Source organism: Drosophila novamexicana, unplaced genomic scaffold (genome assembly GCF_003285875.2).
Source record: "Drosophila novamexicana strain 15010-1031.04,08,12 unplaced genomic scaffold, DnovRS2.1 tig00000008-arrow-pilon, whole genome shotgun sequence".
In the NCBI taxonomy this organism is placed as follows: Eukaryota; Metazoa; Arthropoda; class Insecta; order Diptera; family Drosophilidae; genus Drosophila; species Drosophila novamexicana.
Window position 1 is genome coordinate 5,367,344 of NW_020824765.1, and position 14,697 is coordinate 5,382,040.

The 14,697-nt window shown below is 37.6% G+C and overlaps 1 protein-coding gene across 10 annotated transcripts in view; it reads right to left on the reverse strand.

Moving 5' to 3' along the window:
* Nucleotides 1-14,697, reverse strand: part of LOC115764876 (serine/threonine-protein kinase N) — a 41,865-nt gene that overhangs the window by 14,436 nt on the left and 12,732 nt on the right. For 2 of the 10 annotated variants that reach the window (XM_030708166.1, XM_030708157.1), the window contains exons 1-3: nucleotides 5,066-5,307; nucleotides 4,639-4,960; nucleotides 1,464-2,020 (exon numbers count right to left, since the gene is read on the reverse strand). In XM_030708166.1, the coding sequence (XP_030564026.1) occupies nucleotides 1,464-2,020; nucleotides 4,639-4,960; nucleotides 5,066-5,284 (1,098 nt within the window). In that variant the 5' untranslated portion in view covers nucleotides 5,285-5,307. Of the gene's footprint in view, nucleotides 1-1,463; nucleotides 2,021-4,638; nucleotides 4,961-5,065; nucleotides 5,465-7,918; nucleotides 7,980-11,363; nucleotides 11,586-14,697 lie in introns of those variants that run through there. The other 8 variants (XM_030708192.1, XM_030708183.1, XM_030708224.1 and 5 more) reach the window with 7 other exon arrangements.

Below are 14,697 nucleotides of genomic sequence, written 5' to 3' on the forward strand. Positions count from 1 at the left end.
CAAAGAAAACAAGCCACAACATCAGCTGTACGAATAAATCACAAACACGGACAAGACATTCCATTTGTTCACGCGACAGGAAGTCGGAAACATTGGGAAATAAATTAGGTGGGATCGTGAAGAAACTGTCGAAGCTTGAATACTCTAGGAAATGTATTGGAACAGAGTACATAAAGAAGGCTAAGTACTTTAAATGCTCATAAATAGCTGGAAATCCCAATTAAAACTGATAAATAGATGAACGGACAGTGGCGAATGCCAATAAACTCTCTTCAACTTGGTTAACAGTGTATAATACTAATGGCCCAGCTTAAGCAAACCCACATGCCTGCAACTAAATTCTATATTATTTTACCTTTCACCCAAACCGATAGGAAAACGCATATACCCTCTCTACACTTACCGTAGGGCCTCTTGGCCTCCATGGCCAAATGTCATTTTGAAATACTGTGCATATTTTCGGGCATATTTTGCAAGCGAACTCGCCAGCAAATTAATGAGGCGACAGTTCGCACTTAAAAGACACACACAAAAGCAAGCTAGTGCGATTTTCAACGCCACGCCGAAAATAAATACCCTTGCAGACAAGTGGCTAAGTAACGATTTTGTGCGAAAGCCTAATTTCCGACTAATTGTTCTTATGGCAGCTATATGGCATAGTATTGCAGTTCGGCATATATGGAGAATTGCTAGCATTGCATATTTGCTAACATAAACTTGGGAAATAGAAAAATGTTCAATACAAAACTGAATTTTCTAACAGATCTTCAATTCTTCCTTTAGAGAATATAGTAGACGGATATTGATTAAATCCCGCAAATGACTAGTTTAGTCAAAAACTTACGTCATCTTCATGACATTCTTAAAGGTTCATTCCGGTCGATTCCGACTTGCACTTGTACTCTCCAATAGAAAGACGTATCTATGCAGATTTTCATGAGAAAAGTATTAAGAATAAGAAACTAGTTAGCACAGAAGTGCCTCGCTTATTGATACTGATCAGGAATATATATGCTTTATGGGGTCGGATACGCCCCAATTTATGCGTTACGCATTTCATTGTACAGAGAGTATAAAAAGCATAAAGCACGACAAAAGGAGGGCAGGGAAAAATTGAAATATTTTCAACAGCCGCGTAATTAGCCTCGTTTTGTTTTTTTCTGTTTTTGTTATTTTTTTATGCTTGGGCTGGTGCGCATTGCCTTAAGGCAAACGGCGCATATACGCAACGCATGTGCACATGAATCATACGCCGTGTGGCACACGCCACAAATGTCGACTCTCTTTCTCTCTCTCACTCTCACTCACTCTCTTTTAACTGGGGGCAGGCCGAGCGTATGGCCCGCCCGTTCGCGCGCGCACCCGCTTACCTGGCCCGCGGCCAGCTCTAAGAATTTAGGTTAATCTAATTAACGCTAAGTAGCAGAAAGGTAAAATATAAAAAAAATCTGTCGCCCACTCACCTCCTGCAGCGCCTTCTTGTCTGGCGCACGATTCGCCGTCTGCAGCGTGCGTATGACATTCTTGGCTCCATCAACGACAGCTGCCTCGATGCGCAGCCGATGACGCAGCTCCTCGATGCGCTCCTCCAGCGTTGTCTCCAGGCTCTGCGGCTGCATGCTGCCGCCGCCGATGCCGCTGCCGCCGCCCGCTATCAGGACACCATGCTCATCTGTTAGCTGGAGCGCGGCCTTTAGGCGATCCGCCTGCTCGCGATTTTGTTTGACTTTGATGATGCGCAAGCGCAAAAACTCAATCTTGGCTTTGGAGTCCGCCAGCATTTGGTGCGCCTCGGCGAGCAGCTTCTTGTCGCAGCCAATGCCCAGCGATTGTATCATATTCTCGGCGCCCGTCTTCACCTTCATCTCGATCTGCAGCTGCTTCTCCAGCGAGGCCAGCACCTTGTCATTGGCTGTCGCCGGTCCACCGCCGCCGGCCATCGCATTGTTCCCGCCCAAGCCGCCAACAGCTCCGGCGAGCTGGGCAGCGCCGCTGCCATCAAGGCTGAAGGCAATCGATTCTGTAAACATGAAGCAAAATATTTAAAATGAGTTTTTTTTTTTTGGATTTTATTGGAAAGTGTAGCATTATAAACATGTGAATACCCTGTAGTTGGGGGCCATAAGCGGGTATATTGACTGACAGCATAGCCAAAGTCCATCAGAAATACAAAGCTTATGAATATGTATGGCACTTTGTTCTAATATATACCCTGTAGTTGGGTGCATTAGAAGCAATGGTCGGTACGAAAGGGCACATTTATAAGGGGTAAGAGCGGTGGGTATATCGTGCTGGGACGCAACAGCTGAGCTTTATTCAAATAATAAACACGCTTAATAGGTGCATACTCTATAATTAGCTGGCTTAAGAGTGTGTTTTGGACTAGAACGGAGTTTCACTTACTCATATCATGGCTTATGCTTCACATTCAGGTTCTGGTTACAGGGTATCTTTTAGGCCAATATCTTTTCCTAGTTACAGCGTATCTTACGGCTTTGTTTATGACTTTCTTGCCTTAATTTAACAACACTCTGCTTTTAATAGTTGCCCTTGACTTCAATTTTGCCCACAGGTCAGCTTCTTAAGGGGGGTCAAATCGTTTAACCTAATGCCACATTTAGCCACACGCTGTCAAAGTTCAAGGGTCACTTAAGCCTCCACACGTCTATTACTGCGATGAATGCGGAACAACGTCCACAGGTCGCCCCGCTTGACTGACAGCTGCGGACACCCACGTGCGCCATTTGACACGCTTTATTTACAGTTTAATCTGATTGCACACGACCACTTGCATTAAACTGCAGCAAAAGGGGGGGCGGATGGGGTGGAAGCGGATGCTATGCAACAGTTGTGGCAAGCTCGTGAAATGACAAGGTGACATGCGAAACATGAATACAAGTTGTGTGCAGCTTTTATGAGAACTAGAATAATGGAATAAAAAATAAAGAATACAATTTTGATGTCTATTGTTTTAGATAAACATATAAACGAATTAAATGGAGGTATTCATACAAATCTATAACAAATCAAAACAGATAGGAACACTTTTAGAATATTTCCTGATCTAATCATTTATCAAGTTTCGTACCAAATACATTAGTTATATATACAAAGGCTGTTAATAGATATCATATATTGCTTCATATCTCTACTGATTCATATAAGTCCTGATCAGAGTTACTGAAGATGAACATGTTAATTCCCAGATAGAACCGCACGGCTTTTTATTCCTGAAGAGCAGTTGCTGTCATTTGTTGTGAAAGTCTAAATAAATACTTAGTATGAGATTGAAGCGAAGTATCGCTGTAGAATAAGCAATATCGATATTGGACTTGTAAAGAAAGCATCGATACTACAAGCATCGATACTAGACTGACTTTTGAGCATGCGGTCAAAGTGAATGGATTGTCGAGTGTTGGGCTAAAGATAAAAAGATAAAATAATAAATACACTTTAAATACGTCTTTTTTATATGCCAATCAAATGATATCATATTCAAATAGTAGAAACATTTGTTTTACTCAGTATTCCTTAGATGTTTCTTAAATGTTAAAAGACATCCATTTTAAACAAAATAAATAGCGCGTAGAATTTTCCCATAGAGTTTATCAAGCGTAATCTACATTCTATCAAAAAATTTCAGCTCAACTCGAATGCTAATTTATGCTGCACGAACAGCACATAAACCAAAACAAAAAACCAGCTAAGATATCTTTGTTGCACTTTGCTGGCAGCTGCTGTCAAACATGTCAATCAATTGAGCAGATGTTAACCCATGAAGCTTTCAACAGATGCTAAAGATCTTCACGACGCAGTTGATGATGATAAAGATAATGATGATGTTGAAATCTACCGAGATGCATGCCGCTGGCTGCAGCTGGTGGCATGAACCAAACACGGAAGCAGATAGAACTGCGATACAGTAGAACAAACCCGAAGCGCTGAGCAGTCACATTCAGCTAAATATTTTACGACACTTGTGTCAATAGTTGAAAAGAAAATAAAATAAATATAAGCCTGCTCTAGTTGGGAGTGCTCCACTAGAAAAAAACCGAAATCAAAAGATCTGATTGGAATAATTCGCTTGAAAATGTGGGAGAATAAAGCGTATAACTATCTTCAGGAACATATACCTAGGGCACATATATGTTTCCAATTTTTATTTATTGATTTGCGAAAAAATATAAAATGAGATACTCTGAGATATTGAGATAAACATTTGTATGCACATAAAGATACGTCTATGCCTCTTCTAGGGCTTACACACTTTCATATACCCTCTCTGCCATTAATTTCTGATAAGTACAGGGTATGGCACAATAAAAATAACCTGACACTAAGCAAGTGTTTTGTTATAGATACCAGCTCAAACGATAAACGCACAAGTATTTCGCGCCTGGGTAATGTAAGAGAACACGCAAAGCGCGACAAAGATACAAATGTATATAGATAGATGCATAACGAGACAGTTGACAGGTTTGCGTGACAAACGCTCGTAAAACGATACTTAAAGTCACTTTTGAGATACTTTTAACGATTTTCTTTTTTAGGGGCAAAAAAATGAAGTAAAAGAAGCAACAGTTAGGAAAGTTGGTACGAGTTACGCAATCTTAAGTTGAGCAATCTTTTTGTGCTTACCTTGACCATTGCTATTGACCGCCGTATTGGCGGATGTTAGCAGTATTTGACTTTCGAGTTCCTGCAGCTCCGACTTGAGCTCGGCCAGTTTGCTTTTGCTCTTCTTGACCAGCACGGCGACATCGCTGAGCGAACGTCGATCCTTGGCGACCTCGCGCAGCTTTTCGGCGCCCTCTTTAATCTTCAGCTCTTTGCGTATCTCGCGCCGTATGGCCTCCTTGATCTCCTCGAGGCGTATGGACATACAGCTCTCGGGCAGGTTCTCTGTGAAGCCATATTTATGACTGAGCTCGTATAGAACTGGATGTTTTATATATTCGCCCTGCAAGCATAGAGTTAGAAAATTGTAAATTAAGATAGAATATGTTTCGATTTGGATTAAAATTCGTTTGACTGTCTGTGAATTCAGTTTGGCGGAACCATTTACCGTGTCTGTGTAAAATACTCCCCCATTGGAAGACTCAAAATTCGAGACGAGACGATTCCACAGTCTCGAGACACTCGCTCGCCGCCTGATCGAAGACTTTTGGGCGCCACTATAGTTGCGTGGCAGTGTATTACATTTGCGCGAGTTGTCATCTCGGCTCGACTTTAAATCCTCATTGGATAGGTTTGGGGACTCGGTTTTGGGCTGCGACACCAACATGCTGCGTATTCTCTTTACCAAACTTGACATTTTCAGAGGGTTTTTTCGTTTTGGGTTTTTCGCTCGAATTTCAATTTGATTACGTTTTGTGTTTCTTTACTTTTCGGGTTGTTTAAGCTTGTGACCAGTTCATGGTAATTAGACAGCTTGTGTCGCGCCTTTTCACACGACTCACGAGAGCTGCGAGTTATCAAGAAAATGTACAAGAGATTGTTAAGAAAGGAGAGGAAATACAACAACAGCAATAACAACGACAAAAAAGAACAAAAAACAAGTTAGTTGTGACGTGGTTCTAGATTGTCATGTCATCGTCGTCGCATTGAAGCGATATAAGAAAGTTAACACAATTGATAAAGAAATTTCTCGTGCTCGTTTCTAAACATTTCCGATCTGGTATCTGTGCAGCAACAATTATAATGCAAATTAAAAGTTCTAATCAATTTGGAATAGCAAACAACTTCTCACTCAACTTTCACGGCGCATTCAATTTGGCTGCTATTCAAGTTTTGCATTGAAAACTTTGCAAAACATTTCAAGTAGTCTCTCGTTCTCACCCAAAGCAATTTGTAGTTGCCAAGAATACGAATTGAAAGTGTGGACAACTTTGCCAGTTTCAATTACAAGTTGCACTGAAAGCAATAATTGGCGACTTTCTAAGCAAAAGCGAGTCGCAGCATCATTTGAAAATTGGAACGTTTGGTCACACTTTTGAAATGCACGAAATGTTATCAATTAGTTAAATCGATAAATCAAAGAGAAAGCTTATCGATAGGATATACAGATAAAAGGATGCTGGTCACACTCTACTTCTAATAAAAGTTTATTATTTATAGTTAAGCAAAATTTGAAGTTCACATCTGTAGATTAAAGCGACAATTTTAAAAAATGTAGTACAAGCCAAATCGAAAAAGTAAGCATATCTTCGGCACGCCGAAGATCTAATACTCTCTCAAACATTTGCCTTTTGTAGATATGCGAGGAATACTGAAGCTTGTAAATGCCGAGCTTGATGAAAATATTTTGAATAACAGAATATTTTTTCATAAAAGAACATTATTTATCGACCGATCTTTCCTATGGCAGTTATATATATGAGAATGATGATGAAGTTAATAAATATCAGCAGCTATTTTTCGACCGATCCTTCCTAAGGCAGCTATATGATATAGTGGTTCGATCCGACCTAAATACTGTTTGCAAACAGAAAGACGAACCTTCGCAAAGTTACAAGAAGAAGGCTTTAAAACTAAGAGATTAGTTAGCATAGTAACAGATAGACGGACATGGCAAGATCTAGAGAATATATATACTTTATGGGGTTAAAGTTGGTTAATTACAACATTATAATACCCTCAACAAAGGTATAAAATTTGTCGAAAGTGTGATTCTCAAACGATTTAAGTGTATTATGATTAACATGGCCAGCTTCACAGCATTTATGGAAAAATGAACTCGAATTTCATGGATATATTGTTTTTTAGAGCATTTGTTGATTTTTGATCACGAAAATGGGATTTACCAAAAATGATTGCATTTAAGAAACATTCTATACATAAACCAACATATATTGTTTAATGCTAAAGGTAAATACTTGTATGTTATACAATAAAGAAACTTGAAGCTAAGCTAACCAAAGCACTTTTATCTGAAATTTGTCGAAATGAAAACTATTTTGTTTATATCATAAAAGCTAGAAGTCAGACAGTTAGCACAACATGGCACCATAAATATGTGCGCACGTCTGTAAAGGCCCGATAAAGAAACTATATATCGCATGACTGCTAAAAAGCATAAATATATACGCACATACACAGGAAACTTAGTTTATAAATTTGTAGCCGTTGTTTACTTTGGTTTTTTTTTTGTTTTTTTTTTTGCTCATAAACTTACAAAGTAAGCGACGGCAATTGTTATTGTTATTATTGTTATTATAATATTATTATCAACTGTAGACAGAGTTCTGTTTGTGGCATATTGAATTCCATGGAATACGTTGACTGCTTTTAAGTCAAAAGCGTCGCGAATTTGCATTAACGAAAGGCAACTGGGAGCTGTTTGTTGTAAAAACTGAACTTGACTCATGCCAATTAGCCCAATAAGGCCGTCGTAGAGCAGCTGACAGTTGGCCATATTTGTTAGCCATGAATATGCATAAGAATTTCTCCAGCTCTCGAACTCCCCGAACCAGCCAAATGTAGAAAGCGAAAATTAACCAAGACAATAGGGGCGGCAAAAGCCCAAAGACTTATTGGACTCTAATTGAATATAACATTGCCATATATTTCGGCTGCACTCATATATAGACTTGATTGATTGTCTGGGCACGTTATAAAAAGAGCAAAACGTGGAAAAAAGTTGCTTCGTAAAAACTCTTATAATTAAAATTTATAAGACGAATGCCAGGGACGGCGTAGACTGCGCAACGTTTTCTTATCGGCATTTGCTGTGGCCGTGCGGCCCTATGATAAGCCTGAAAGCCAAGAAACTAAACACAAATTTTGAAGACAGAACGTTTGTTTATCCACTCGAAATACACACACATACACACACACACACACACGATTACACTTTGAAATATGTAAAAAATGCGCAGGGCTTAGTTGTATCACATGCTTAGCCTGATATTTTATATACAGAGAACATATATTGTTATATTTATATTAATCGTCTTGAAATTTCACAGTTAGAAATCGCGTTGAGACTGCAACTTGTTGCAAACACTTTTTTTATAGCTGCCCGCACGCCGCAACTAACGAACTTGAAATGATGTTCACGTCATTTCCCCTGGTGTAATAAATGTGCCCATCGACCCGAACCAAATGCACACACACACACTCGCACTCACACAAACACTTGCGGCACACCTCGTGGGTGGGCGAAGTCAAACGATTTATTACGAAGTTACTTAACGAAGTGACTCACGAAGCTGGCAACTGGTTTCGGCCTGGTTTTCAGTTGATAACACAAAACGCAGCTGAGTGACCGCATCAACAGACATCGATTGCATTTGGCCGTTACATCGCCTGCTTGGCTATTATCAAAGGGGTAAGTGGTATGTATATCTATGCAATTATCTGGCCATAGCCAATACCTTGAAATGATTGAGCTAACCACTTGAGAGATTATGAAAACACAAATAAAACAAAGCTGCTCTCGTTGGGAGTGGCCGACTAAGAGATACCCTCAAGCCCGCGTCGAGCTGTCTTTACTTATATCCTTGCTCTGCGAAATGCGTTCAATTGTGCTTATTGTTTGATCTTTTCGAAATGTGGCATCCAATTGCATCCAAAAATTCGTTGTTAACAGGCGGAGATATCTCAAGAGTGAAATATTCTGAATATGTGTATAACAAATGTATCTAGCTCTTTTAATGTTCGAGAAAAATTAAAAAAAAGTCTGCGTATTCAGTATACGATACAGGGAAATATATATTGTAAAGGACATTAAGCATATATATACTTTATAGAGTCGCAGATGCTGCCTTCTGCCTGTTACATACATTTGCATCAAAACATAATGCCCTTTTGCATCTATTTCCAATGGATGCAGTGTATCAAAACATCTTGTACTAATGATCTAATTATTGTAGTTTTTGTAACCCAATATTTATAGATGAACTATTTAACAATCTAGATACCAAATATAAATATTATTAGAGTAATGATGCATGGGCCGCCTAATAAATTCCATCAGATGGAAAAATAAACTAGAAAGTTTTTATTTATATCTATGAAAAAAAAAACAGAAAAACAACACTATGCAACAGAATTCAATATTCTGTTCCCGTGCTGATAAAATCGATATTTTTAAAGATTTGGGAATTCCTTTAACGAAATTGGATTATTTTTCGAAGGCAATGTTTTTTTTATATGTACTTTAGGGTATTATAATTTTGTCATAGAAGGACAAAGTATATTTGCTCTAGATGAGTATCAAGTTGATATAGTCATGCCCGTCTGTCCGTTGAATTTTAAAGCTATCGTCTTGAATAGATCTTGCATTTGTCCAGTTTTCTGTTGCAGATATATCATATAGCCTATTTACCATATAGCAGACATAGGGATCGGTCGAAAAGTAGGTTTAGCAAAATGACTACAAGGATATTAAATCTTTGCTGTGTCGAAGATATTCTTACTTTCTCGTTTTCAATTAGATTTGAAAGCGTTAAGTTTGCCACACATATTAAAAAATTACATATATATATATATTATATGGATTACATCAAACGGGGTCACGGGAGCTAAGCTGAAAATGATTATCTAAGATTTTGTGGCGCATACAAAAAACGAACTAGCAAAAACCCTAATATATTGTAAAGTATTACTAATAATTAGTTTACTTTATTTGAACAATGTCTAAATTACATCTATTTAGTTCAAGTTGCGGCTCAAAATAATGAAAATGCGATTTTTTCTTCCCTAAGTGAACTTTAACTAATTGAGACAGTCATTTGTTAGATATATATCTTAGCGCTCATAACTTCATTAGGCTGACAATGGCAAGCTTCGCTTTAATTTGTCTCTTTTTGCATTCGATTGCAAACACAAATCATAAAAAGGCTCCTGGGAAATGTTTTACGAGCTTGTATGTGAAATTATAGCGGCTCGTTTGCGGCGTCGACACGGCGCATTCTTTATAAAAACATCTTGATGATAATGGGGCCCGCCGGGAATTGCAATTGCATAACGCGATTGCAGAAAGCCAAAGTTTATACTTGCGAAAAAAGGAAAGAGAAAAAAAATGAAAAAACATACTGACACAACATACTTACGAATACTTGAATAATCAGCATAATATGCGATATAGCGATATGCGATGTGCAAAAAAAGAGACGCAAGAGACGCAAAGATACAAGATACACACAGTAAGTAGTACGAGTACTAGCATAGGTGCATATATATGGGTAAAAAGCATGCTCCCAACTACCTCTACCTCTACCTCTGCCAGTTCCAGTTCCAGTCCCCGTCTATAGGGCGGCCACATGATGATGACAGCCGCTGTCTGAGAAAGTTGCAAAAATTGCAGGCGTCGCATTGGACAACCGAGAGACAAGACTATGAGACTGGCACAGCGGAGTCAGGGGCCGGGCGCCGGAAGGGGGTGGGCCATGATGAGATGAAACGGAAATGGAAATGGAGGCGTTGTGGCAACAATAACAACAACAACAAAAAGTGTAGAGGATACGGCGGGCGGCGAGAGAAGGCGACATCAGTAAATGGCTGAATTTTGTGGCTTTCTTTTGACGCAGTCTTTCTGCGTGTGTGTGTGTCTCTGTGTGTATGTGTGTGTGTGTGCGTGTGTGTGTGGGGGCTGAGAGAACAAGAGGAGCACTTCTAGAGACAGCAAGAGCGTGATACGTATAGAGGGGTAGCAGAGAATCTGCGGCAAGCAACCCACGTTTAATTAATAATATATTAACCCAAGAACAAGAGCTGAACTACCGTGGAATACCCTGTAATAAGCTCATGTTTGTGTAGATACGAAAGACAATATCAGGAATGAAAATATTTAAGAATTCTATTTCGTAATACCCTACAAGAAAGTTGCCTTGAGCAAGCACCTTGCCAAACATTATGTAGAGAACTTTTTCGATTGTTGAAAGAGGCATTTATGGGATTCCCAATGCTAATCCCAAGCTTTCCATTTCTACTGTATGCTAGCATATCTTTAAAATGGTTTTACTTTATCATTCTAGAGCCATTCCAAGTTTCCTATTCCTCTTGTTTTCAACAGTAATTTCTTAGCTTAGCTCATTAACTTATTCTTTAAATAAGCATATTCTGCAATAAATTATATTAGATATGCTCTTAAGCTACACAAGCGTCTCCTCAGCAAAATGTTACATACGCACAGGCAAAACCAATATGCACCTTGTCGCATACTTCAACTATGCTTATTGGACTACATGACTCAAGTAAGCAAATTTCGCGCGTGCTATCTGCGACTCAAACTCATATTCACATTCATATTTATATGTAAGTAAATAGCTTATACAACAATAAGAATTCCAAAATGGAATGCGTTTAACTCGACTCGCACTCACACACTGATAGATTTATATATATGTCTATGTACATACGTGCAGATATCCTTTGAGACGCGATCGTAAATCCTTGAGAAACACCATGTTCATAGTGAGTGCCATGCTAGGAAACAATTTGTTTGTGTACTTGGTTTTATGCCCTACAATTGATTCAGGCGAGGCATTGCTCAAACATCTGACGGCAGTTTTCCCAGCGATTTTCTATGGGTTTTTCTTTTGCGGTTAACTGTTTTTCTTTCTTTTGTCTTTGCGCACTGACAAAATATGCGAATTTCTTGCTGTTTATTTTTATATATTCATTTTCCAAATCGAATACGCGACGCAAAAATCGCGGCGACAAACTGTCAAATGTGCGATATTATATATCTATGCATAAGTATATGTCATATATATGTATATGTATATATTTCCATATATTATGATACATAGATACAGGGAAAGAAAAAAAAAGGCGCGACACGCTGCGAACGAATTGAAATTGGGAAATGTCAAGGCGCTTCTGGCAGGGCGCAAACTGCAATGGAAAACGCTGAGGCAGCCAAGCGATTAGAAAGCTTTTCATTTTTGCGCAAAAATTACGGAAAAACAAATCATTTTCCCTGCATGTTTTTCTATATTTTTTTTGTATTTGTTTTTGCCATTCGCTCGGTATGCAGCGAGAGCCGCGACGCTCTGAATGCAGATACATTCGCAGATACAAATACAGATACAGATACAGGCACAGCTACAGATACAAATTAATTGCTTGGCTGCTTATCTTATAGATATGTGTGTATCTTAAAGATATAAGCAACTGGCAGCATTTGTTGTCGGCGCAGATTCGTTTTCGTTTTGGAAAATGCTTTTTTTACATAAAAAATAAATATAAACGCAAAAAAAAAAATCGTTTTCCAGTTGTTAATTTGGTTTTTTTTTTTTTCATTTCTTGTCATTTACCTGCAAGAGAAAAGAGTAGAAAAAAATTGTCATTAGTTGAGGGTGTCAAAGTCAAGCAGCGAGGGTTACTTAAATGGTTGCATTGTAATACTACGCATAGAAAAGGTAAATAAAGAGAATCTTAGGGCGGGCCTCATGATAGTACGAAAAAGCAAAGAGAAATACAAAGATCTTTAACATAGCTTGTCTTCCATTCTAAATTTAATCATTAAAAAAAAAACAGTACTGATTGTTTAGATTTAAGTCATAGACTTTTTTCTGGAAATGCCTATTATTATATATTTCTGTAGATTAAATAAATTTCTTTACGTGACAATTTACACTTATCCATAAATGAATGAATCACGAAATGATCAAGAGCTTGACTTTTATTTAAAAAAAATCCCCTAGTTTTAATAGAGTGTATAAATAGTTAAAAATAAAAATAATATAATATATTTTTATGAATTTCAACTGCACACAAAGCTCCAAATGAGTGTGTTTCATTTTACGCATATCTGTTAACATTGTCTTTTACAGTACATGTAAGCTTAAGACTTTATAAAAGCTAACAGAATCAATCAATCGCTGATAACAGCCATGTTAACTACTGCTCACAGATTTTTGGCATTATGTTAATGTGAATCGCAAATGTTAAAAGACAGTGTGAAATGTAACATAATCAGTTAATCTCCCACAACAGACATGTTAGATGTTAAAAATTTTTGGCATTATGTTAATGGGCAATGCACATGTTAAATGCTAACATTGGACTTAACAAACATATGCAAACATAAGACGTTGTATAATGTAACAGAATCATTCTTTCGCTTTCATACTAACAACCGTTAATAGGTTTGTTAATGCATATCGTACATGTTAAAGTTAACATTTACTTAACATTAACATCATTACAAGATCATTCTATCGCTCTGTTAAGCTGCCACAGCAGTCATGTTAACAACAACCAACAGAATTGGCATTATGTTAATGCGCATCACTCATGCTAAATGCTTAGACAAACATTTTCTTTAAAGACCCTCGCCAGATTTAAGCAAAAAGTGTGATTAATACTTGGTACGCGTGACTACTTAGCTACTTGGCTTGCTCATATGAGCCCTGGCAATTAATAACAGGCAATATTAAATTTTTGGCGCCCGCTTTGATGTTGCGGGAACAAAACGACAACAAAAACAACAACAAGCGAGACAACTACATGAAAGTGATGTGATTTCTAATCGGTCATTTGCCCGCGCTCTCGCACTTAAAGTTACGGCCACATTACACATGCCGTGAGATACACGTACTATATTCACAGGAACAGCGGACTCCATCAACAAGGCACACGCACACGTACGCCCAAATAAAAACAAGGTCGTTGTTGTTTTATAAAAATATGTATCTATATATCTAAAATTTAGGCACAACTACAACTATAACAAGTTGAGGCCACCCTTGGCGGAGCCCACGCATTTCGTAGACTAACGCATCAAGTGGATGTGGGGGATTTTTAACAGTCGATACATTTTTCGCACTTTACACACAACAAATCTCTGCTATTTGTATAGTTCGACGTGTTTGTGTGTGCGAGTGTGTGTACATAAATATAAGAAACAACAACAAGCTTTACTGACCATTTATGAACAGCCAAAACAACAACAACAACAAAAAATGTTGCTGTTTTGGTCAGCGCTTGAAAAAAAAAAAAAAAAAAACAAAATAGAAACGCCTAAACAATCTTTTTGTTGATTTCAGTGCAATTTGTTTTAAGAAACAATGTTTTTTGTATTCATTTATAATTTGAATTTTTTTTATTGGAGCAGTCAAAATTGTTTATGTTGTTAGTAACCAGAGACAGGAGAGATTTTTAATCTTTTGTATTAAAGTGATATTATATCTATAATCTATGCTGTACTCTTGAATATTTTATAAATTATACGGAATATGTCCATTTACTGCACAGATTTGTGTTTCTAGCCCAATTGTAAATTAACATATGTTAAATTAAGACTATGTTAAATCTACAGCAACATGTTATCGCTCTGTTAAAAAATTCTATGTAACTGCTTGAACTCATTCAATAATGTATAAGAAAAAAGTCATCTTATAACAGGATTTTATGTATGTCTAGAAAGTTTCTTATTCTGGTTAAAAGACTTTGAAGCTGAACACTTTTTAAAAGAGGTAATGTACTTATTTTATCAATAAATAGTTGATTATTCTGTGAGTATATACCGCCATACGCATCAACAAGAAGGTTAAGTCAGAACTTGAACAAAATATATATTCTCCAAAAACTAATATAAATTATACACAAAACTAAAAAAATGTCTTAATATTCGTTCTACTCTCTGTATAGTGTATGCCATATTCGGCATCCGTTTGCTTAGTTGAATATCTTGTTTTATTTTTCGCACCGCTTTTGATGTTAACCAAATGTGAATTTTTGCATTAC